Consider the following 24668-nt stretch of genomic DNA (forward strand, 5'->3'; position numbering starts at 1 on the left):
TGTGCCAAATGTTTATAGTAGGTGACAGCTCTGGACTGCCGGCAGTTTTAGCACCAGGACTCTGTTATCACACAGCATTGCAGTTATAATACATATTGAATGTGGTCTGGCATTGTCTTGCTGAAATAAAACAAGGCTTTCCCTGAAAAGATGTTGTCTGGATTGAAGCATATGTTGCTCACTATTAATGGCACCTTAACAGATGTCATTCGCAGAAACGCCTTCCCTTTGGATTGCATGCTAATCACAAATCAGATCACATCCCTCTCCTCTTATCCAAGATGATTTTTTAAATGTTTTTTTCTCCTTTTTTTTCACATGGTAGTTTTAACCCCGATTTGTGGGTGGAGTGATTAACTATATTTTCTAATAATGGTTTCCTAAAATTAGCGGTGCCCATTGTGTATACACTTTTCTGTGGATGCTCTTAATGATATCATGTACCATAAATTATAAAAATCCTAAAATGATTTCTCCTGTGCAGTCTGCGACAGTGGTGAACTCCCTATGTTTGCTTCTGAGATGCTAATTGTAACCATTCATGTTACTAATTAACCTCATGAGCACTGGCGCGTTATTAATATTTATGCAGTGATTCTATGTAAAGCCTACGGTGTAGCATATGCAAGTTGCCGACGCCCTTTCCAGCATTTACATCTTTATACAAGTGTTTGCCGTTATGCCGTATGTACGGTGTGGATTAAACACGCGAGTATACGACCACTGTGAAACTGTGCAAAACACAAAACATGTTGCTGCTGTCCAATTCAAAAAAAAATAAAAATTTTAATTTTCATCATTCTGTTGTCTTTGTACCATTTTTAATTAATACTGCCTTTCAAATTATTTCAAAGATAATAATTTGAAATTATAAGATGGCCTTGTAAATAAGTTTAATGTTTTTTAACAATGTGGGGAAACATCTTTCAATCATTCAACCTTTCAAGGAAGCAAATCTCTTCTAATTGTGCTTGTACACACACACACACACAGTCATGTCGGTTATCATTTTACATTTCTGTTATTCTGTTGGAATATTTTAATATCACATAAAATATATAAGGTGGCAAGCCTAATTACTTTAACAATTCTTAGTAAAAAACTAATTAAGTCATCTGTCTCTTTGTAGAGCCACCGATTGCCGTAAAAATGTTACAAAAAAATAATCACATTAATAAGCCAGACTTTAACAGGGTTGTGTGTTTTTTCTCATTAAGATCTGGACAATGTGGTGTATTTGGAGGCAAGCCCACACACACACACATTCTTGCTTCCATAAATACTTATTAGCACCCCATGTGTTTATGAACATGTGGGTGAAAATCCAAGAATTTGTTTTTGTAATATTTACTAAGCTACAGTAGCATGCTGTTTCTATAATTTACAGAGTATTTCTGCAAAACGAAACTGCTTCTTCCCATTAAACGGCAGACGTGAGATCAACAGGACAGGTAAGTCAGAAAACATAACATACTGCTTGGATTTGGAATTTTCATCAGATTTGTGGAGCGTAATAAAAAATGTAATAATGATGGGGTTACCCTTAAGTCTCTACCACAGGATCAAAATCAAACATATCCATTAAGTAAACATTAAACAAAACAGCTCTGATTCATGATACCCAAAACAGATGGCTGAGTAGGAGAGTGTCATAGAGCATAAACTACTGACTTCAAGGCATCGAAATACTGCACATTACTGCATATACATGCCCATTAAAAGAACATTTGTGCATCTTAAAATTATTTTATTTCATGAACATATAACCTAAAGACATCAGAAACAGAAACTGAATGGATTAAAAACATTTCAAAACTCATGAACTCAGCAGCTCAGCATGAATCTTGAACATCTTGTTCCTCTCTAGAGTGGAATGACCTAATGCTGTGACACAGATGTCTGAGTGACTGCATTATGACCAGAATCTGTAACATCATACTTAAATCTGAGTAATCATTATAGATTACACACACACACACACACACATACACACAAAGCTCATGATTAGCTATTTCAGTGACATTTTCCAGCACTGCAGTTGGACTGAACAAACATCCGGCTCAGGATTCCTTGTACCAAGACTGTATAAATCATTAAAAAAACAAGACAATTTTTACTCTTCAACTAGATCGAGTTGCTTGTGTCAGACTTTGAAAAACTGTAGGAATAATACTCAAGAGTTGTCCATTTTAAAATACCATATTCATAGTTTCTTTCATGATACAAATATTCATATTAAAATATTCAAATGCTAAGATGTGAATATGTTCGCTTGCATAATCTTTGTATCTCTTAGATATCTCTAGCAGTTAGAAACTAAATACCTGGAAGCATTTTTTCAATGCAAAATACTTTATTTTAAAAGAATGGACCTAGATGATCACCAATAAGGTCCCCCAACCAACCACCCACCCAAAAAAGAAGCTGTATTTTTAAAACAGACAGCTCTGCTAAATGTGTAAAGATAAATCAGGGTACACTGCACAGAACAAATTATGTAATAAATCTCAAGAGTCAAAACTAGAGTTGTGAGCTGAAACCTTAAACAGAAAGGGGAGAACTCTTCACCACCTTTCTGACAGGTGTAGAGACAAAGCGCAACATGTCATACTCTGAAATCAGGCCTGCTAGAAGGAAAACAGCCGGCCTCACAATGTGCAACAAAATGTCTGTAGCTAGCTAAAATAGATTAGATTTTACTATCAGTTTAATTATTGTAGCATCCATGTCTAGTTAGCTGTTAGAAAGTTAATGCTAGGTATGTGTCGGCAACAGAGTACCCACAAATTTGACATTTGGATATTTTATTTATCAGTAGTTGCACATTTTCTCCCATTTCTGCTGCTGATTCAAGCTCAGTTTTTTTGTTTGGCAGCTTATAAAGAGTTCAAGAACCTGCAAAGCGGCCATTGGGCAATTGACAGCTTTTTGTGAACAGGAACATATGACAAGCATGCATCAAGCAATGCAAAAAGAAAAAGAAAAAAAAGGTTTTCCTCTTCAGTGTGGGTAGAACTTAATTGCGCTCTGTTTCTAACCATTTTCATGAGTTCTATTGATTGGCTGCTTCACAGGCGTCTATCCAATCACTATACACATCAACTGGCTCTGACAGATCTGAGGAAGAATGGATTAAGGATAAAAAAACGATGCTGTTGCTTAAAAATAAAAACATCCACAGACAGAGAATGAGGTGAACTTTAAAAATCAATACAAAGTTCCAGTTATTACAATGTGTTTGAGCAAATCGCATTCTGAAGCCAGGTTATTTATTGGAAGTAAAATAAACGAATTAACATTTTCCAAAGGTCTCCTGCCTTTCTAAGCTTGTACCACAACATTTTTATTACTCTGATAAAATTAAACAGTTCCTCATATTGGTCTCAGACTACACGGAGATGGAAAAATGACGTGACCTGCTGTCGTTTAAAGTATAACAATATAGTTTGATTATATAACCTTTATTTAAAGTCAGCCTACCACCTCTTTTTTCCTGATAATTTAACCTTGTCTCCCAGCTGTCAACAACCAAGTATTTCAGTCATTTGATATCATTAAATTGCTCATATGACCTACAATTAAGCTCTCAAGATATCTGATTTAATCTATGTGGTTACTGTGGCCAAGTGAAAACAAGATAACGGTATTATTTTTTCCCAAAACAAATACTGATTTAGTTATGCACCAGTTAGTTTTTAGGTGGACTTACTACATAGTCAACCTGAGATAAGTTAGAAGCTATGGTCATATGCACGGTATATGAAAGAGACACTGTCTCATTTCAGTGATGTGGTGAGGCAATGAAGGCAAATGCTGATGTTGACATTTAAGGCAGGTTTCCTAAGACGAGCTATTAGTAAAACATATAGGGCCTCACAAAGAAAGAAAGAAAGAAATGACCAACAACCTGACCACCTGCATATGTATGACCAAGGTTTTAGCCTAATGCCACTCTATATTATTCAAAGAGGCAGTATACAACGAATTAAGCTCAATACAGCCAGAGTTTCTTTGCTTTAATGTGCTTGTCAAAGCCTATAACTAGGGCTGAACGATATATCGCATTTGCGATAATATCGCGACATGATCAAGTGCAATTTTCTAACCGCAAAGGCTGCGATTATACTCTGGACATGTCCAAATTCATGGGCTGCATCCTCCTGAGGCCGCATTTGTAGACCGATTACGTCACAGCGACGCGCCGAAGGCTGTCCAAATTACTACCATATCCCAGAATTCATAGCGCGGCCCAGCCAAACTCCAGTTTCCAGCAATGGCGACCGCTACTAAGTTTTAAAATTACTCATACTAATCTTTCTGGGTCACAAAATAAACTTTTAACATATTTTCAGGCGAGAAAGTAGTTGTGTAAACATCAAATATCTGCTCGGTTTATCAAGATATCCCATATTTGCAAAAGTGCTTCGACGTTTTCAGAGGCGTCTGCTACCCACCAGCTCGACAGCTAGCCGGGAGCTCGAGGGTTACTGATGCGGCCGAGAACGGCACAACTCCCGGCACATCATTTTCAGATCATCGCGGAGTTTCGCTGCTCGGGTTAAACGTAATATATAAGTCACTTAGACAACCTAAAAATGTTATTGTTGGGCTTTTTTCAGTGTTTTGTTTGTTCGTGAGTAAATCGGTTTGGCTGAGATTAAAGTTATTAGATTAAATAAAATAAAACTTTATTAATCCCCCGGGTGGGTTCCTCCTTGGTTTTCACACAGCTGACTAAACGTCAAACAGAAAACTTATTAAACAGAAGTATGAGACAGTCGAGAATTTACACCAGTGTCTGGTTATATTTTAGATAGCAAGAAGCAGACGGCCGAGTTTATTAAACTCCACCGAGACAGCGGTGACGCTAATCAGAAGGCTAGACCGTCCAATTTCACGCCTTTAAACTTTAAAGGCGTGTTTGTGTGTGTGTTTATACAATTGCTATTATGTTTGCACTTTATGTGTAATGTTACTGACTGCAGAGATCAGTAAGATGTGTGTATTTTTTATTTATTAGTTTTATTTATTTAATATTATTTTTTAATTGAATGACTGTCTAGTAGTTCACAGATGTCGAAAAACTGAGTGTGGTAAAGCCACAGATTTTTTTTATGTATATTTCTGCAATCTGCACATTGTACTGACTTTCATTTTAATGTTTACACCAGGGTTCCTTGCCAGCACTTTATGCTCAGATGTTTGTAAGCTAAAAATAAACTATTGTGTATGTTCAAATATACTGTTGTGATTGAAGAAGTTAAATAAAAATGTCAGTCATCAATTCATGCATCACCTCATGTCATCATAACAGAGGTCTGTCTTCCAGGAAAGAACAGTTTAAAATTAATGTAATATAGTATTGGCCATACTATATGATGTATTGCTTGTCTTTGTTTAATAATACAGAAGACAAAGACCTTAAAAAATAATCGCATATCGCATCGCAATCGCAATATTGGGGCAAAAAAATCGCAATTAGATTATTTTCCATAATCGTTCAGCCCTACCTATAACCCTAGATAACCACTGTTGTGATGCACGTTATAAACTTTCTCCATTAAGAGTGTTCTGCTTCAGGCTCTGTGGGCGCTCACATAAAATCATGTGGATTTTCTTCCACGTGAAATGATACCTGTGAGTGCCACCTACACTTCACAGATGTTATCAGATAATGACAATACAATGCTGTCTAAAAATCCACCAAGAACATAAAACATATAATAGTAAAGAACAAGACCGGTACAAAAGAAAAGGTCAGGAGATTATTCCTGCGGCAAATCTTGGGATTAATCGCACAGAGCGGTAAAACAAACACTTTAAATTAAGTTAATTACATAATAACCGCTTGAGCCTCAGTGCCTTTTTAACACTAAGCCACAACCTTCTAGGTAACTTGATGTGCACCTCCAGAGAAATGCAACTAAATGTCGGATCAACGCATACCACGATTACTTTGACGGGGTGCATGGTTGCAGTGCAGGGATAAAATGAGTTTCTGGTTACAACGTAAGCTAGGACGTAGATTTCCTGCAGAAAAATAAATCAATTTTAAGAATAATTGAATTTTACACCAAAACTCTAAAGATAACCTACTCTCAACCAGGTTGTGTGTTCAGCATAGGTTTTTATCAAGGTAAAACGAGATCACTTTTGTGACAAAGAAAACGCTGACTTTAAGCGCAACATAGCTCAACAAGCCATTAAACTGGTTTTATAGTACATCCCTATGAACTTCTTTAACCCCTGAATAATGTATGAGCTAATATTTTATTTTGTCAAACTACTTTTCCTCATATAAAAAATTAATTTTAATGTGCAAAGATAATAAAATAACAAGAAACTGCTCTGCCTTATATTTGCTTTGCTGCTATATGAGAAAGAGAGCTGCCACCTAAATAAGGATACAGGTAATGGGGGTCTGGAACTCCTCCAAGCAGACTGTACATGATATTATCCCAGTGTTTCTGCTTCTCTCCCTGTTGAAAGACAAAGCGAGAAGAAGCGTCAGAGACCACCAATCACCTAAGAAATCTACCTACGAACCATAGACCAGGTGTGTTTAGGTGGGCACTATACATTTTGACATCACATGACTTCTCGTGGTTGCAGAAAGGACATGTGAACTGAGTTTCCAGATCCCCCGTCATCTTCTTCTTTGGAGGAGGCTTTCTTTTGGATTTGCGACGACCCATTTTACACAAAGGGAATCGAGTCTGAGTGAAAGAAACAAAAATCACACTGCTTCAACAAAGACGGCACGTACACTGGACCAACAGCACCATATATATGTGAGAATACTTGCTAAAAGAACAACACCAGCTGCTAGTTGCTGCTGGTGCCCCACACTGTTGTTAACAGGCTAACGTTAGCATGTTTGTTGTTGCTCTCTCGTGCAATACAAATCGTCTCGCGATAGAAAAAAATACTTAATGCTATATTCTATTTCATTATACCTCAACTATCCCCACATATTAAACACACAATGACCGGTAAACGTTATGTATTGATAGTTTACCTTTTCTTGTTGAAAACACACGCTACCGTTTTGCGGAAACGGCTTCCGTTGGCTCCAGCACCCGTAACTCTTCGCGTTACGTAATTGGAGAAGAGTGTGAGCGTCGTGGCCTGCTATTGGCTAGCTGACGTGTCTGTTAACTGCCTGATAGTGACGACAAAGATCTTGGCGCTGCCTATTCCCACGTGGTGGCGACAGAAGCTTGTTCAGGTTTGCCTTTGTTTTCTAAAGAAATAAAATAATATAAAATAAAATAAAAACCTCAGTTTTGCTGTTTTGACATGCTCCACATCTCGCAAGGCTAACATTGGTCAAATGTGCTTCGATTTCTAGTCAGCAACAGTAGCTCAACACTGTTAAGATGCTGGTTTGATTCGCTCAGTTCAGCTTGGTTAACCGATTCAGGGAGCTAATTTGCGTTCTACTGGTTAAAGCCGAAAACAAAGTGCAGTGAACAACAGTTTGTTTGGCATATTTGTCACACTTACATGTTTCAGATCATTTTTAAACTTCTTAGACAAAGATAACCAGAGTAAGAGTATAAAAGAACTGCAGTACTCTAATCAGGCTGAGATAATTCCTGTTGTTTCTTATTTGGCGCTCATGGGCATGTGGGTGTGTGTTTTGTGAATGACCCTTTATGAGATATTGTTTGTTTTATTGTTGTTATAATTATTTGTAATGTAACCTAGCACGTGACTGGAGGTGAAAATTAGCTTTATGCTAACTCTGATATAAAGTATCATAATGGCAACATTTATGTTAATATTGTACATCATTTATTTTCAAATAAAACCAATAGAGCATATAGTAAAATAACATTTTTAAATTATAATTTAATTTATTAAAGTGGGTAGTTATCTAAACCCCACCTGGCCCTGTGTGAAAAGAGCAATTGCCCCAAAGTCTAATAACTGTTTTTTTCACCCTTGGCATCAGAATTAGAATTAGAATTCAACTTTATTGTCATTGCACATGTCACAAGTACAAGGCAAAGAAATGCAATGAGGCGTTTGAGATAACTGGCAGTGAGACTTTAACTTTACTGTAGAGGAATTTTGGCCAGCTCTAAATTCAGCCAAACTGAAGGGTTTTAAAGCATAAACAGTCTAAGGTCATGTCAAAGCCTCTCGATTTCCTTTAAATCTGGACTTTGGGGGTTGACTTGCTGATATGTTTCAGATCATTGTCTTCCTGCATAACCTAATTGCAATTGAACTTCAGGGCATGAACTGATGGCCAGTTCATTCTTCTTCAGGATTTTCTGGTAAAGAGGAGAATTAATGGTTCAATCAATTACTGCAAGTCATCTAAATCCTGAAGCACCAAAGCAACTCAAACCACCACTCTACCACCACCATGTTTGACTGTAGGTATGATGTTATTTTTAATGAACTGCTGTGTTATATTTACATCAGATGTAACAGGACCCAAACTGTTGTCTCATACAGAACATTTTCCCAAAAGTCTTTGAGATAATCAAGATCTCTTTGGCAAATATGAACAAGCCTTTGTGTTCAAGCTACATGTGTTAAATGTATGATTTGTGGTGCGTTATTTTAACAGCGTTCATAGAGGTTTCCTACAGAGTTGAAGATGTTCTGTATTTAAAAAAAACAAAAAAAACATTGTGGAGCTACAAACATTGCACTACTGATCTAATGAAGGGTGAGACGAGAAAATAAGAAAAGGTTGTTTATAAGGGCGTGAATCCTCAGAACTGATAAGCTGGAGTCCTCCACAATTCAGCTTGTTTTCTGTTTTCTATCTGTTAAAGAATCTACATTAAAACACGTTATGATCATGCATGAGGACAAGGATGTTTTCATTATGCTACACATTTGATTCTTAAAGTTATTTTCTTTACATGGTAGCAATGTGGACAGTAAAGGTGGTCAGCCTGGGAGTGGTGGCCCTCTCCCTCAGTCTGGAGCTGCTCTTTTGGCTCTTCAGTCGTCGCCGATCTGAAAGAATCACCAATAAGGTCCTCTTCTTCCCCTCAGAGGTGGCTTGTGTGGAGCACATCTTCTCTCCCACGTTACCTCAGTAAGTGGAACATCAGTGAAACTTGAAGTAATTATTGTTTTCCTATATCGCTGCCAAAGATGTTACAATGTCTATTAACTTCACCTCTTTTTAAAATCATTTTTCATCTACTTAAGTATTTTTTTCACATGAAATGAACCCTGAAAGCTAAACTTTACTTAAGTGGTCATGAATTATGACAGGTGATCTTTTGTTTTCTGCTCTTCCAGCTCCCATGTCTGCTCATTGCCTCATGGTGTAGACACCTCTTTCTCTCGTCTTCTCCGCTACATCCTGTCTGCTTGCTCTTCTCTGGACTTGTGTCTTTTTTCTTTTTCCAACATGGATCTGAGTAGGGCTGTACTACTGCTGCATAGCAGGGGCGTAACCATCCGAGTCCTCACTGACAAGGTCTACTCGGCCATCAGTGGCTCCCAGATCGGCGTCCTCCGCAAAGCCGGTAAGGGAGGAGATTTTTTTATATATATATATATATATATATATATATGAAATGTTTTGGAAGCATACATATATATTGTAACTTGAGTCAGTGTGTGACTCAGGGTGCTATTGTTGCAAAGTGTCTCATAAATCTCACACAGGCCACTGAGACATACTGTATGTAGTCCTTTGGGTGGTGTTATTGGTTAAAAAAAACAGTCACACTAACCTCTGAGATCATTATTATAGATACGAGAAGGATGACTCAGGTCCTGCTCAAGAAATGCTGCTCAGTTTATGTTCTTTGACTTTAAGTGTCATTGTTACTATCACTGGGTTCCTTAGTTGTGATTAGAGAGAGATAAAAGGAGCTGTCTGTGTGAATGGAGGTTGCCGCTACAAGCCCTCCTATGAGTCAGACTAATCATTCTCTGAAAGATTTTGTGTCACGTGTCTGACTCATGCTGTCTCACTTTCTCTGCAGCCCTCTCTGCATTTAATAGATTACTCCAACCATATATCAGCCTCTGGAAACATATATCAACAATATCCCTTTTACTGCTGAACTTTGGGTCCTGTCGTCAGTAAGCTAGAACCCCCCCCCCACACACACCCACACACACCCACACACACAATTATTTCCAAAAACCAATCAGCAAAACCTTTCCATTTTTGATTTGTCTGCCCTAATAAGTCTGAGCCGTCTTTGCAGCTTTTTGCACTTAGCTAACTAACTATATATCACACCTATATTTGATTGAGTCTGTCCCTTTTCTTCTGTTTCTGTCCCTTATGCACTCTCGCTCATACTCTTTGAACTATTATATTAGCTGTACATCCACCGGTGAAAATGACACCATCTTCACCAGTGTATTTTATTTTCCAACTGCAGGGCACTGGAGATCTTTGTGGTTCTTTAATGAGACACTCAACTTTAATACAATGTAACCCTTTTTATTTATTTTTATTTTTTTTGCAAGACAGAAGCTTTAAGTAAGAATTAAGTAAGTGCAAAACTGGCAGCCAGACAGCAAAGTGTGTCTCTTCAGAGAGAAAGTGTGTGTGTTTTTGTGTGCATGTGTGTATTGACTGCAAATCACACGAAAACCACTTTGGCACAAAGAACAGTCAACGTCTCTTTTCTTCTTATTATATTTCATCATTATCTTGTGGAGCTTCTTGAACCGCTGTACATAAATAAAGCACAGGGGTAAAGGTTATCATCACTTAAGATAGTCAAGAGTTCATTTGTTAAACATTTTAACAAGGATGATAAAACAGATTCTGAAAAAGATCTTGTCTTTCTTCGGTTTGCTAAAAAGCCATTTCTGGTAATGTGGGTTTTTTTAAGAGGCATGCACTTGCCAAATTCAAGAGAAGATTTGCATGACTAATCTGTGAGAGTAATCTGCAGGCCAATCTAAAAATTAGCAGTCTGCCGGGTAATGCATACTGAGATCCAACATCCTCCTTATGATCATTTCTGTACAAAACAACTGAAGAACAGAGAAACACTTAATGCATTAAAAAAACTCGGTCTCAGTGCTGTAGTTTAGATCAGAATGTTTTACATTTTTTACTTTATATTGCCTGTTTAAAACCCACAAGTTCACTGTGTTGCAGTGCATATGAGTTAATGTTAGACTTTCAGATGCACATAACAGTCACATTTACAAAAAATATACAGATATACAGTCTTTGCATGTTATATATATATTTTTTTATATTCCAAGAAAAGGTAACCATAATGGAAATAAGTAGTGAGTGTCCTAAATATTTCATGAGAGGCTGATGTGGTGTTAGGTAATCCTATATGTGGTCAAAGCGCGCAGGTTTTAATGCGGTTACATTTCGTCTGCTTACAATACCTTTGTATTTTACAGGTCCTCTGGGTCCTCAGTTTTCCACACCATCCATTTAGAAACACATATGTAACAGTCTTTCAATCTTTAAAGGTGTAGCACTAAAGAGATCGTTACATACATACTGTACTTTTAAAAACCACCATTTTCCCTTTTGAGGCGCATTGAATTTTTGTGCAGAATTTCACAGTAAGTAGATGAAGGGAAACAAGCGCTGTATACTGTAAGGCATTAAAGAGTTTCCCTTCCTTCCTCCTGCCTATCCACCCTCTGCTCCCTAGGGATCTGCGTGCGGTGCGATGTGAGCGCCGTCCACATGCATCACAAGTTTGCAGTGGTGGATGGCCGCACGCTCATCACCGGCTCCCTCAACTGGACGCTGACAGCAGTGCAGAGCAACATGGAGAACATCATCATCACCGAGGAGCCCGACCTGGTTCAGCCTTTCGTCAAGGAGTTCTGCAGGCTATGGGGGCTCAATGATTCGGCCCAGTACCTCAGTTCAGTGACTGATTAGCTATGATGAATACTGAGTGAGGATTCAAAAAAAAAAGTGGCCTTTTCTTTTTTTTCCAGAGGCTATGTTTAGGTTTCGAGAGACTTCATTCATGTTAATGTAACAGCATTACTGTGTGTAGATAACAGAAGTATTAAAAGTTAGATTTTTTTATGCTTATGACTCATAACACTGTTATGTGATTTAGCTGGCTAAGTGTGAAGTTAAAGGTTTTGTGGTTTTAGATGAAAACAAAGCCTTTGAGGTGCTAACTGCTTGACTGGCCTGCTGTTGTTCCACTGCTTTTCACAACCCTGCAACATTAACGCGTTTAGGTTCTACAATGTTTTTTCTTTGTGTGTATTCCTCTGTTTTAGGATCTGAATACTTGTTTTTCGTTTGTTATTCTACTTTATATATTCAGTGTTGTTTTTATAGGTTTTGTCACAGGTTGACAAAAGTTATTAATAAAATTAGCTTTTTTAGGATCTTAGATTATCAAGCTGACGTCGTTTCTCATTTAAACAATAATATTAATAGGTGGTTCATTCCATGGAAGTAAAGAGAAAATCTATAATATAGATTGTGTTTAATGTCCTTTGTCAAATCTACATACAGTTCTTTGTTTATAGCGTAAATAAGAGTTGTTTATTATAGTTTGTTATTGCAGGCAAACGCCAATAAAACCTGAATAAAAGTCTTTGTTTGTTGTAAAAATGATCCTGTAGGTGTAGGGTTCTTCCTTTCTGACATGATTCACTTCATTTCATTTCACCTGAAGCGTTTTGTAGCAGTAATATCACTTGAGATTTCCCAACGAGTGAAGATAATCGGGTCGGGACATGATTAATGTGCCCTGGTGTGCATGACTACTTGCTCATAGTCAGGCTGATGCATGTAAATAAAGACCACAGCTGGTTTGTGTGACCTAACACTTGAAGTGTTTTAGAAGGTTATATTTTGAAGTGCAGTTTTGTAAATGGTAAGAGAAAAAGCTACTTTTCCTTTATTCACACAAGGGTTCGCCACAGCTGGTAGCTCCACAAAATCAGACAATTTTATTTACCGTGTCGGTGTCCAGTAAACCTGGGAGCTCATGAGATTTGGATGCCTAACTGTTGCACAAGTCAACACATTATTTAGCTGCCCTGGGAATTTTGTTTATTTGTTTTTCTAGTTTTTTTATTTTTTACTTTCTGTTTGTTTTATCGGAAGGCTTAGTATTGAAAGTGCGTCCACCAGCAGGTGAGGCAACAGAATACCGTGAAATTTAGCAATAACCTTCAAAATAAACCAGTATAAACTCGTTTTTTGACCATCGAGAACTGATCGTACACTCAAAAGAAAAAGTAAAATAATTGTGCCCCAAATTCTGCTTTTAACTATTTTAATTACATGTAAATTTTTCGTGTAATGCGTTATATAAGTGCAATGTAAAAGTTTAGGTTTAATGGAACCTGATTAAATGAAATTTACTTGAATGGTATACCAAGCCCATTTTCCTTCACGATTTCCTTAATTTCTTTAATTATTTGAATAAATGTTCGCTTGATTTTGAATGTTTCAGTTGCATTTGACTCAAAATGATTCCTTCGTGTTTACCGAGTTTGAAAAATCTCTTCGTCTTTTTTTTCTTTGCACAAGATGGCCAAGTAATGAGAAAACAGTACCGGTATCAAGGAGCACGGCTTGTTGCTTAGCTACACTGCTCAGCTCATTATGAAATGGAGTTCGAAGATTTTCTCAACACCTTCAGCTCTCCCTCAACTTATTTATTAGTTTCCTTCGGTTGCCATCAGTGGGTGCAGATTGCCTACTATATAAAACCCCGCGATGAACAAATTGTTATCCTTTATTAATTTACATAGAAATGCAGAGGGTGAGCCAACTTTGTCTGGAAACAAATACACCCAACTGCCAGAAATTTGCACTCAGATGTATGTTACCCTAAAACGTCAGCTTTCTTTTGTAATGTTTATTTTGAAAGTTTATACCGGAAGTGCGTGATTCATATTGGGCATGACTTGACAAGTTGCGTGTTGGACGTCCCAGTGATAGATATGCACATGCATAGTGTGGAGATCCGGGACAGGAACACCTGAGCAGGAGAGCCCGACAGACAGCAACAGCTGCAGCAGCCAGCACACACTCATCGACTTTCAGGTAGACGTGTGAATACTTCGGGAGGGAGAGAGGAGACAGACCCATAAACAACACCCGAGGTAATTTGCATTCACTCACAGTTGTATGCAAAGGCAGACGGGGGCTGTTAAATGTCATCAGGTTTGTAGCTGAGCTGCCGTATGGTAAGGCGGTGTAGGCAACTTAGACTCTTAGTTAGTTAAAGGCTACAAGTGTCATCGGTGGCTTCAGAATATGAACTTTGTTCGTGGTTAATCGGGCTAATTTGTACACAGATATTTGGATTCGGTGTCAACAAGTGGGGCAATGAAGTGTCCCGTGAAACAGCTGCTCTCGTGCACTGCATTGACTGACTAAAGCAGTTACAAACCAGGCGTCAGATGCTCTGAAGTCAAATATTGAATGTGCATTAATGAGAGTTGACATGTTTTCCCAAGCTAAAGTAAATACACGACCCTACACACACACACACACACACATACTTCAGTGTGTGCCAGGTACTTTCATGCTGATGTAGGCGCATGCGCGGATATTGATGTTCTGCTGAGTGTGTACAGCAGCATGCCGCTCAGCCCCTCTTTTATGATCTTGGAAGCTGTAATGCTGAGCTGGTCTCCAGAGACTTCTCAGCAGCCAAGGAGGAGCAGGACTCAACCCCTGAGAGAAGAGGAGGGGGGTGGGGGTGGAGGAGAAAGAGAGGGAGAAGGGGGGGTAGATAGATGAATGTAGATGGATTGATGCCGAGTGATGGAGGAAGGAGAGAGTTAAGAGTGGGAGGGAAGCTGGCTGGCCGGATGATGACAGGAGGGATGCATAGATGGATGAATATGTGAGGAGAGAAGGAAGATAAATGAGAGTACGGAGTGTGTTTGTGTGTGCATGTAAGTAGTAGTGTCACTGGGTGAATGAATGACCAGATGGGTGATAGATAAAATACACAAGCGGGGGAGAATCTATTGCCCCCTTCCCACCGCTCAGTCTCTACCGATCCTATACGTTTTTAACATGTGTTCTTGTGACAAATGGATGGAGAGAGCAGGAGGTGACCGGTCCAGGGAAGAAAAAGAGTAAGGAGCACGCCCTGGCTGTGATTCATAGCACAGTGATAAGCGCTAAGAGGAATCAGGGAGGAAGACGGACCATTTTTAAAATAACACTTCCATTTACCAACATCAGCATCTGCTCAGCTCTTAGTGTGGATGGATTTCAGACGTCTGAGTGTTAACCTGAATTCTCAAATAGCTGATATTTATCACTGTGACACCACAGCTGATATACTGGTAATCCTGGATTTTGCGAAAGCCAGTGCTATTCTTAACTTTAGTATTCCCCCTCCTTTTTTGTTTTCAGTTGCCATCTTTTGTTTTTTAATTCAAACAAACATTAAACCTCCAATATTAACATTTAAGAGAAACTAACATGAGCTCATACATTAGCTAATCATCTAACATTGAAAGGATTAACCAGTACATTTGACTATGTTCAATTATAGGAATGTATCTGCATTGCCTTTGTCTAAAAATTCCTTATTTAAAATTTATTTGCAATGGGCATTTGATTGTGTAGATGACGTGTCTGACATCGGCATCGACGTTCCCTACCATGGTCACATGTTCCTGTCTTTGCTATAAGACATCATTGCGCAATATATTGAGATTACTGGCAAGTCAGACTCTGTTAGATTATTTTTGTATGCATTAAAGCCAAGCAGTTATGTGACTGATTAAAAACAGGAACTAGTAGATACTATCCTGTTTCTTCCTGTACATGTATGCATTTACCAGCAGTTGACCCAGTGCAGCACCCTGAGCCTGCAATTATGTAATTGTCCTTAACTGCCTTACAGCCACACCTATTCTGTGTTGTTCTTGTACTTGTGTTATTTTTGTGTGGCAGTTGAACAGGTGTAAGGTACACCTGTTCAATTGCTCATTAATGCAAATATCTAATCAACCAATCGCATGGCAACTCAGTACGTTTAGGCATATAGACGTGATCAAGATGAGCTGCTGCGGTGCATGGCATGCATTGCAATTGGGAAGAAAGGTGACTTTAAATGTTGCATTACTGCTGGTGCCAGATGAGCTGGTCTGAGCATCTCAGAAACTGCTGATCTACTGGGACTGCACAGCCATGTCTAGGGTTTACTTAGATTGGCCACTCCTGTCAGCCAAGAACAGGAAAAATGAGGGTATAGTTCACCCGGGTTTGCCAAAATTGGAAAGTAGAAGATTGGAAAAAAAAAAAAAAGTTGCCTGGCCTGATGAGTCACAGCAGAAATCGATTGCAAGATCAGCATGGATCCATCTTACCTTATAGCAGTTCAGGCTGGTGGTGCTGTGATGGTGTGGGGGATATTTTCTTGGCACACTTTGAGCTCTTAGTCACAACTGAGCATTGTTTAAAGACCACAGCCCATCTCAGTATTGTTGTCGACCACGTCTATCCCTTTATGACCATCGTGTACCCATCTTCTGATGAAATATTTCCAGCACCTTGTTGAATCTGTGCAAAAAAGAATTAAGGGAATTCTAAAGGCAAAAATTGGTCCAACCCATTGTTGGCATGGCATACCTAATAAAGTGGTCAGTGAGTATATGTAGGATTACCAGCCACAGGTAACTGGCAGAACTTGTCCCTTTTTAGGCATTTTAAGGGACAGCAATCAACAACAGACACTACAGAAAACCAAAATGTACACACACAACCACTACAAATTGCTGCAAACAATATTTAATACAAGAAGCACAAAAGACAACATTTATCAACAACAACAAAAAAGAAAGATGCTTTATAGCCCATCTCAGTGATCACACATGTGCCTCTCCTTTTTGTCTGTCGTCATTTGATAGATGGCTTTAGCCAGAGATCCAGGAGCGGCTCACGAGCAGAGAGATCCAGCCGACCAAAACTTTGACTACATGTTCAAGCTGCTGATCATCGGCAACAGCAGCGTGGGAAAGACCTCATTCCTCTTCCGATATGCAGATGACTCATTCACTTCAGCGTTTGTCAGCACGGTGGGCATCGACTTCAAAGTCAAGACCATCTACAGGAACAACAAGCGGGTCAAGCTACAGATCTGGGTGAGATTGGGCATGAGATAGAGCCTCTGCACTGCGAGGTAGTATTTTTAAGAAGTCCTTAGGATCGAAAACCCCCTAAACCCTCTAAGCAAAGGATTTATTTTCTCTCATCCGCTGGGTTTTTTTTTCTTTATTTCTTTCTTTTGTACTTCTTTACCTGGTATTTGACCTCCATTAACAGGGCAAGAGGAGAGGCGGTTTAGGCCACTGGGAGCACAATAGCAGCTTATACACTAGTGTAATTATGTCTTCAGTCCTCATGATTAAAATAATAGTTTGTGGCGTTTTGCTGAAGTACTAACCAAGACGTTTTTTTTTTAAATCTGAAGACGTGGAATAATAGACACTAATTTTACTTCGGGGGGGTTTCCAACCAAAGAAAAACACCTGTTTTTTCTTCCTGCTTTCAAACTGTTTGTCACCACATGCACATAGTTATAATGATTAGGGCAAGAACAAGGTTTGTTGACTCACTGAAAGATGTTTATTCATTGCAGCAGCCAAGAACTAAAAGCTCACTGGCAGTGTTGCAGTTTGACCAAATGTAATCTTAATCAAGCTGTCACACAAAACCTATCCGTTTTTTGTTGTTCTTGTTTTAACTACTCTGACTGTGATAGATGTCTGGGATGCTCCTAGAGGCACTTAATGTAGAGGTAGCTCCATTTGAACATAACTGAGATCTTAAAAGTCCCTAATAATTTCCACTTGAATGCTCAGGAAGATTTTTACTCCGGTCTCCCCACACCGGAGTAAAAATCTACTGTACAGAGAACAGCTTTGACACACAATATATCAACAAAATTGACTATAAAATGCTCCAGTCTCTTTAAAGTCGGAGTGGTAATTTATGTGGGGTCGTTACCTGTGGCAAAGAGGTTTTAAAATACATCTTCAACCAAAGGAGGGGCCAAATGAATAGAGCTTTTCAAAGTCTTGTTACACAACATGGAGTGTTTATCCTCTTCCCATTCCCTGATTTGCCCTCTTACATGCTGCAGCCTGTCATGGATGTGAACTAATTTCTCACTCTCTGGAGTTAATAACAGTTGATGTTTAACATTGTCCCCAGACGGCGGGGTTCATGAAAGATGCATGGGTTTGAGCTGCAGGAGCCGAATGTGCTTACCGCGCAGACTGACACCCAGGACAGATCTATTACTGAATGTTAGCGGAAGGCGAGGACTCACCCACAGTACTCCTGTTAGATGAAAGTAATGCATCTTTTTTGAAGTTAATGTATTCAGCGGGCCGTGCCTTCTCGGCTGCGCTTTACAATGATCCAGCTGCACACTTTCACACAAGGAAGGTGCCAAGTGAAATGATGAACCAGTAGTATAAAAGATAACCATATTAAAATTCAGATAAATAACAGTAAAAGTTTTATTACTTATGCATTAACAAGCAAGCAGATTTTTAACGTCCCAGCTGGTTGACTTGAGGTTTTATATTCAGGAAAGACACGCAGTATATTGGTTGTGAAAATGTTTTGTTATGAGCCCTTCACTTTAGAATCGGGGTTATTGGCTGCTGAGGGACTTAATGGGATTTCTTAGGACCATTAAAATAAGCGCAGCTACATGTGACATAAATTGTAGGTTGCTGACAAGCCCAGGAATGTGTACAATTAGAGTCAGTGGTGTTAATGAGGTCCATAGCAGCTACTGGCATCACATTACATGGGAGAAAGTTTAAAGAAGTTAGTTTCAAAGTCTTAGTTTTCTTACTGCAGTTTCAAAGAATCCACAGGAGTGTTACATTTGTTACTTTAAGGTTTTTCCCAAGGCAACATGAAGAGGAAAAATACCATCTGGAGATGTAGGCAAGACCTGAGAGTGTGTCCTAGTGTGCTTCCAGGGTGTGGCAGCATCAACATTTTAAAAGTGAGGGGTTATTCTATTCTAAGAAAGTTCATGATTGACCTTTGCTTTTGGTAAATGGTAAATGGCCTGTAGTTGTATAGCGCTTTACTTAGTCCCTATGGACCCCCAAAGTGCTTTACACTACATTCAGTCATCCAGCCATTCACACACACATTCACACACTGGTGATGGCAAGCTACATTTTCTGCAGAGTTAATCATTCGTTTACTTTTGCTCCCCTGTCATGTTTTCATTTTGCAAACAACTTTCAGTGTTTTAAGTGTTTTTTTTTTAAGCTTTCATGTTGCTTTTGAGAAATTTGTTGCATGTGGTGAAATTGAATTTCAGTAGGGTTGTTGTTTCTTCATTTTTTTGTGTGATTTCTGGAGTTGGGCCAGTAAAAATAATTCATCCACCATTCAATGTGTGTTTACAGGACACAGCTGGGCAGGAGCGCTACCGGACTATCACCACAGCTTACTACAGAGGAGCCATGGGATTTCTGCTCATGTACGATATCACGAGCCAGGAGTCGTTCTGTGCTGTTCAGGACTGGTGGGTAGATGAAGCATATAATTAATGCAGAATAGGCATGTGTGTTTTCCAGTGGCTGAAGGCATTTTTCCAAGGCATGTGTTTTTTTTGGGGGGGGGGGGTTTCACTGGTCTAAAAAGTGATACCTGCACAGAAGTGCCTTAAACTTGCTTTCTTTCTAATGGCTAGCAGAGGTGACACTTTGGTTGCAAAAAAACGCTGTGGTTGTGTTGAGGTTTTACAGACCCGTGAACACCAGCCACGTCTAGGCCTCAGTCACACAGGCCTAGGGACCAGTTCACGACCATCTGGCAACCAGCAATGGTGAAGAAAAATGGGATATTCCCTGGTTGTGAGTGGTTGCTGAATGTGATGGCAGTGACAGGGAAAATGTTAATTCATCCCACTCATGCTGCGCTACAGACTGGTCAGTAACCCCCATGGCAACTAGCTGTTGCTAGGGAAAATGTTTATTCCTCAATTAGTAAAATCTCCTTGCTTTGGTTGCTGAAATTTTGCTGCAGTCTTAGTTTTAATGCAAGTGGCAGATTTGTCTACAAAGCCTGTCCAGCTATCCTCTAGGGAAACTGAAAAGTGCAACATGAACCAGAATTGAAGACCCGTTTGCCTTCAAAGTAAAGGATTTGTTCTTCTAGAAACATGCTGGCTGCAGAGCAGAGACACAACCTCTACTTTGACGTTGGGCTGGTAGACAAACACGAAAAACTACAGGAAAAAAAAAAAACAGCGATAACTAGGAGGTTTTTGGTGCAGCACTTTCTTTGTATCTGATTCCTTCCAGCCAGCAAATTCCATGAATCATTGCCAAGCAGTTAAGGAATACACATTTTTCCCTAACAAGTGGTTGCAGACAACTCTTGAGCAATGTGTGCATGACGACACGAAAGAAACCTCAATAGAAATTTGTGGGCAAATGGCCCATGGTTTCCTTACTTTGTGACTTCAGTAAGCTCTTTCCTGAGGAGTGTATGGTCTCAGTCACTACTTTTAAGTCCTTTTGAATTTAGTGAATTTCATTATATTAATGACGGCCCTCATTAAGGTCCACAAGGACAAAAAAACACAATATGCTTTAGGGCATCCACTGTGTAGATGTGCAGGTGTGTCCATAGGCTCTGCAGTTAGATCTGTCTTTTGATCGTGACATTTAGTTTAAAAGGCTGTGATGGTGAAAACATCAGAAAGGGAACTTTTCAATGTCGCCATGGATACATTCATCTTATCATTTTCTTCAACTGTTTGTTGTTTTTTTTGGATCACTTGGAGAAAATTAAAAAAAGCAGCACTCTTGTTCACAAGAATAGATGCTGCATTAAAAAATTGGATATAACAATGTGTTTAATTAAAGAAAATACACATAATGTTCCACTGTATAACCTGTAGAAACAAAAGGACAGTATATCAATTGACACAACCAACAGTCCTCCTGAAAATGGACACCACGGGAAACATTAAAATATTAATTTAATCCGTCAGTTACTGATCAGTGTATGTTTTCTAAGTACAATTTGAAAATCAACGCCCTTTAAATTAATATGGTGGAGTAAAAAGTCAACATTTGCCTCTAGAATTCTGGGGTAACTGAAGGTGTGTGTGTGTGTGTGTGTGTGTGTGTGTGTGTGTGTGTGTGTGTGTGTGTGTGTGTGTGTGTGTGTGTGTGTGTGTGTGTGTGTGTGTGTGTGTGTGTGTGTGTGTGTGTGTTATAATTACTGTTACTTTATGTTATCATTACCAGTGCTCTAGTCGAAGACTTCAGATACAAAAGACTTGAAACACGACTTTCATCAAAAGTGAGAAAATGATATCAGGTGAAAGCTCTCAGTCTGTTTTCAATAATCAGATGCTTTTGCTTCAGACTTCTCTAAATCCCACTCTGAGCTTCTTCCAACGGTCTTCTTTTGCAAAAATCTGTAAATGCTGCTTCACTTTGTCAGCAAAGCTAATTGTGTTCGCAGCATCACCAATCAGGGGATGAGATCATGTGACATTCAAACAGGTTAAGTCTCATTTATCTTAATCCGGGTTGCCAGCTTGCACTACTTGGGCTCTTAGCTGACTTGACATGACAGCAGTGCACTGTTTTTAATGGATATTTCTGTTTATTTATTCATTTATATATTGCACTGACATTTTGTGCCATACAGTTTCAGTTTATTCAGTCTTTCATTTTGAATACTGCTTTCATCATTTGTGATGTTTCCACTTGCATCCTTAGGGATTTTATTCAGTGATTAATAACCTTTTCATTCTAATTAAAGTGAACTTACTGAACCTTCTTTGCACCTTCTTTGCATCTCATTTCATCCAGCAACAGCCAGTAGCTTCCATGAATCACTGCCGAGCAGTTAAGGAATACACATTTTTCCCTAGCAACCAGTGGTTGCAGACAACTCTTGACCAATGAATCCTCAGAAAAATCTGTGCGAAAATGGCTCTTGGTTCCCTTTGGTTTGCTTTGTAACTTCAGTAACCTCTGCCCTTAGGAGTGTATGGTTTCAAGTCCTTATAAATTCAGTGAATTTCATTATATTAAGGTCCACGAGGACAAAAAAGGCACAGTATGCTTTGGGCATCCACTGTGTAGATGTGCAGGTGTGTCCATAGGTTTTGCAATTAGATCTGTCTTTTGACCATGATGTTTAGTTTACAAAGGCTATGATGTTGAAAACATTCAGTGCGCTTCAGAAAGGGAATTTCTCAGTGTCGCCATGGATACGTTCATCTTATGGCTTTTCTCTAAAAGACTGTTTTTGGGGGGGGCGGGGGGGTTCCGTCTTTGACCTGGAAACGATCAAAAAAATCAACACATATAGCAACAGGTTGACAATAATACTACAAATAATGTCAAAGGAGCATTATCATTCTGCTGTGTTATATTAAAGAAATGCAATGTTCCACTGCATAACCTGTAGAAATGAAAAGGAAACCAATCGATAGGCGCAATAAACAGTCCTCCTAATAACATACACATCCGGAAACGTTTGAATTTTGGACTCAAGTGAAAGCTCTCATTTGATGATCAAATCCTTTTAGCAAAAATCTCTTAATGCCACTTCCCTTTGTCAGCAGAGCCTATTGTGTTCACAGCAACACCAATGAGAAGACGAGATCATGTGACATTCAAACAGGTTTAGTCTCATTTGTCAGTGTGTTGATATTGTTATCATAATCCTGTTTGCCATCTTGCACTACTTGGTGTCTTAACTTCCTTATTTATTCGTCTATACAGTGTGCTATCATTTTGTGCCATGCATCTTCAGTGATCTCCTTCAGTGATTAATAACCTTTTCATTGCCATTAAAGTGAACTTGAATGCTAGAAATCAGAAGAGACTCAACTTTGGTTCATTGTTGTGATGGACTGAGGGTCTCTGTAGGTGATACAGTAGAGTTGTGAACATGGTTTGGTTTTTTTGGTTTTTCTCAGGGCAACACAAATCAAGACTTACTCGTGGGACAACGCTCAGGTGGTGCTGGTGGCCAATAAGCTGGATTTGGAAGATGACAGGCAGGTGCCGACTGAAGATGGCAAAAGACTGGCCAAAGAGCTCGGTCAGTACGCGCTGGTGTTTATCAGCATGAAAACACGTGAACAAAACATTATTTAATAATCACTCATAAGCTCTTTATCTCTCTCTGCTCTCTCGCCAGGCTTCCATTTCTTCGAGGCCAGTGCCAAAGATAACATCAACGTGAAGCAGGTCTTTGATAAGCTGGTGGACGTCATCTGCGAGAAGATGAACGAGAGCGTCAACGGTGATGCCAATCCGGCAACCAATCACAAGGGAGATGGCCTGAAGGACACACCCAACAGCAGTCGGGGTGGCTGTGCATGCTGATTACTGATTGTAAAACCTGATAAAACAGGTTTAATAATTAAATATAGGTGCCCACACTTACACAGATGACCAGAATTGCCCCTAAATCTTTCATTGTGATTGTACTTTACCAAATGTTACTGCAGTGCAATCATGGATGCCTGGCGTTCAGTTTCTTTCTTTTTTTTTTTAATATTTCTTTTTGTTCCTGGTTTTCTTGACTCGGTGGTGATTCAAGGATCGTCTTTGTAATCCCAATGTAACTGTTACACTAAGATGCCAAAGAGCTCCACTGAGCAGCCTTTTCTCTTTATCGTTTCCTGTTCACACAGTGCAGTGAACAGCACCTGTTGCAGGTCAGGATGTGAAAGAAAGCCATGTGCCAGACTGAAATTGCATGGGGAATCACCCCGATTGACTTGTGTCATGCTACCCCCTAGTGGGCGTCGCACAAAACTGCATCACTGTGACTTCTGTTGAAATTGCCTGTTGTAAACCAAATGAGCAAGAAGGTACAGTACAAAGTCTAACATATTTGAAAGCTGAGATCACACACGCCTGATAGCCCTGCGTGAGTTCCAGTTAATAAACCACATTTTTTGTTGGATGTTTTATAGGAATATAATCATCTGTTGTGTTTAAGTAATGTATTTGTTTTTTCTTTTTATACATTTAATTATTAATGTTAGTCCAAAGTTAAAATAAAGTTGAAATTAAAAGAAAGGAATATGTATGTTATGTCTGTTGGCCTCATTTGTATGAAAACATTTCATGTATAGTTTTGTAATTTGTTTTTAAATGGATGAGTCATTGCTTGGAAAGACAGTTTTCTCCAGTGAATTATCAGAAAGGAGATAAAACACTGTGAGTGGCCGGCACACTTTTGTGTTACTGTGTTATAGACATTTAATTGGTGTAGTTTTGCTTAGGTGGTATTAGAACAAATTGCCCATAGGTGTGAATGTGAGCGCGAATGGATGGATGGTATTAGAACAAACACCTCTACCTGACAGAACACCTTTGGGCTGAATCATAGCACAGACTCCGGGCCGGACCTTCTCAGGGTTCACTTCTGGAAGAATGGTCAAAAATTCCCATAGATACACTAACTAACCCTTACGGAATTATATTAAGCCCTATGGATTAAGAATTGGATGTCACTCAAGTTCATATGCAGATGATCAAATACTTTTGGCAATATAGCGTATGTGCTTCAAAGGTAGCTTTTAATGCATGAAGGGTAAATTTTGCGCACTGATATTTTAAAGCTATTATACAAAAGAAATGTCATTTTGAGGGAGCCGGGAAGGAACCAGTGCTGAATCAGATTAAGTACTTCCTAATGATCCATGAAGTTAATAATA

The 24668-nt window shown here is 39.0% G+C and overlaps 3 protein-coding genes across 9 annotated transcripts; 2 read left to right on the forward strand and 1 right to left on the reverse strand.

Annotated features, from left to right (window-relative positions):
• Positions 1–1726: 1726 nt before the first annotated feature.
• On the reverse strand, positions 1727–6710 carry LOC308395801 (transcription elongation factor 1 homolog). Its single transcript, XM_080880793.1, has 3 exons — positions 6580–6710; positions 6409–6479; positions 1727–3117 (listed from the first exon to the last, which is right to left on the reverse strand). Exons 1-3 carry the CDS (start codon positions 6693–6695, stop codon positions 3053–3055), a joined length of 252 nt encoding a protein of 83 aa, XP_080736919.1. The 5' UTR covers positions 6696–6710; the 3' UTR covers positions 1727–3052.
• On the forward strand, positions 6654–12544 carry pld6 (phospholipase D family, member 6). Of its 7 annotated transcripts, none has more exons than XM_080880788.1 (5): positions 7140–7228; positions 8243–8387; positions 8893–9064; positions 9274–9503; positions 11628–12544. In XM_080880788.1, exons 2-5 carry the CDS (start codon positions 8378–8380, stop codon positions 11861–11863), a joined length of 648 nt encoding a protein of 215 aa, XP_080736914.1. In that variant the 5' UTR covers positions 7140–7228; positions 8243–8377; the 3' UTR covers positions 11864–12544. The 7 variants fall into 7 exon arrangements, with proteins under 7 accessions (XP_080736918.1, XP_080736916.1, XP_080736914.1 ...); XM_080880787.1 differs by having other exon boundaries at positions 7177–7228; positions 8277–8387; XM_080880791.1 differs by having other exon boundaries at positions 7180–7228; positions 8277–8391.
• A 1321-nt stretch (positions 12545–13865) lies between these two features.
• rab3da (RAB3D, member RAS oncogene family, a) lies at positions 13866–24037 on the forward strand. The gene is made up of 5 exons (XM_080881377.1): positions 13866–14064; positions 16837–17070; positions 19369–19487; positions 22914–23038; positions 23138–24037. Exons 2-5 carry the CDS (start codon positions 16837–16839, stop codon positions 23323–23325), a joined length of 666 nt encoding a protein of 221 aa, XP_080737503.1. The 5' UTR covers positions 13866–14064; the 3' UTR covers positions 23326–24037.
• The last annotated feature ends 631 nt before the right edge of the window (positions 24038–24668 follow it).

The sequence above is a fragment of the Rhamphochromis sp. 'chilingali' genome (assembly GCF_963969265.1).
Source record: "Rhamphochromis sp. 'chilingali' genome assembly, chromosome: 4".
NCBI classification, from domain to species: Eukaryota; Metazoa; Chordata; class Actinopteri; order Cichliformes; family Cichlidae; genus Rhamphochromis; species Rhamphochromis sp. 'chilingali'.